This window comes from Egretta garzetta, unplaced genomic scaffold (genome assembly GCF_000687185.1).
Source record: "Egretta garzetta isolate BGI_Z169 unplaced genomic scaffold, ASM68718v1 scaffold390, whole genome shotgun sequence".
Taxonomy (NCBI): Eukaryota; Metazoa; Chordata; class Aves; order Pelecaniformes; family Ardeidae; genus Egretta; species Egretta garzetta.
Window position 1 is genome coordinate 31,034 of NW_009258382.1, and position 601 is coordinate 31,634.

The following is a 601-nucleotide window of genomic DNA, read 5'->3' on the forward strand; positions in this document are numbered from 1 at the left end:
GGAGCCGGCTCAGGAATGTCACTTGCCTTCTCGGGCAGCAGCCCCGGGCGCCACGTGCCCTCTCTCCTGTCGGGGACCGGTGCTGCCCCCACGCCGTCCCCCCAGGCAGGGCTCTGTGGCCATGGGGGAGATGGCCCCAAACAGCACAGCCAGAGCCCTGAGCCCCGAGGGTGCCCGCAGAGGGCAACCCCGCCAGCCCGAGCTGGATCTCAGTCCTGCTCTGCACATGGGGAAACTGAGGCACGGAGGGGGCTGTGCCTCGACCAAGCACGCAGCGTGGCACGAACGAGGGCTGGGGACCACCATCACCACCGCTCCGGCTCCCCCCCTCCCGGGGAAAAAAAATGCAGCCCCATTTGGGACACAGCCACGTGGGTCTGGTCCCCAAGCCAGGACCCGCTGCCATCCCGGTGGGTGCCAAGGACTGAGGCCATCGAGGGGTCCCCAGCTGCCACCCTGCACCAGGCAGGGAGCACCCTCCCCGACCCCGCTCCCATTGCAGCCCTCCCAGGCACCTCTCCCCAGCACAGACCGGTGGCTGGAAGCCGCCCCCGAAGCCGGGGCTGCCGCTAACCCCCTCCATTCCCCCCCAAAAATTGCC

The 601-nt window shown here is 69.6% G+C and overlaps 1 protein-coding gene across 1 annotated transcript in view; it reads right to left on the reverse strand.

Moving 5' to 3' along the window:
* MYO18B (myosin XVIIIB) overlaps nucleotides 1-583 on the reverse strand; it is a gene marked incomplete at its 3' end in the record, with an annotated part of 31,268 nt that extends 30,685 nt beyond the window's left edge. The window contains 1 exon segment of the mRNA XM_035896716.1: nucleotides 533-583. Within this exon segment, the coding sequence (XP_035752609.1) occupies nucleotides 533-583 (51 nt within the window).
* Nucleotides 584-601: the final 18 nt, after the last annotated feature.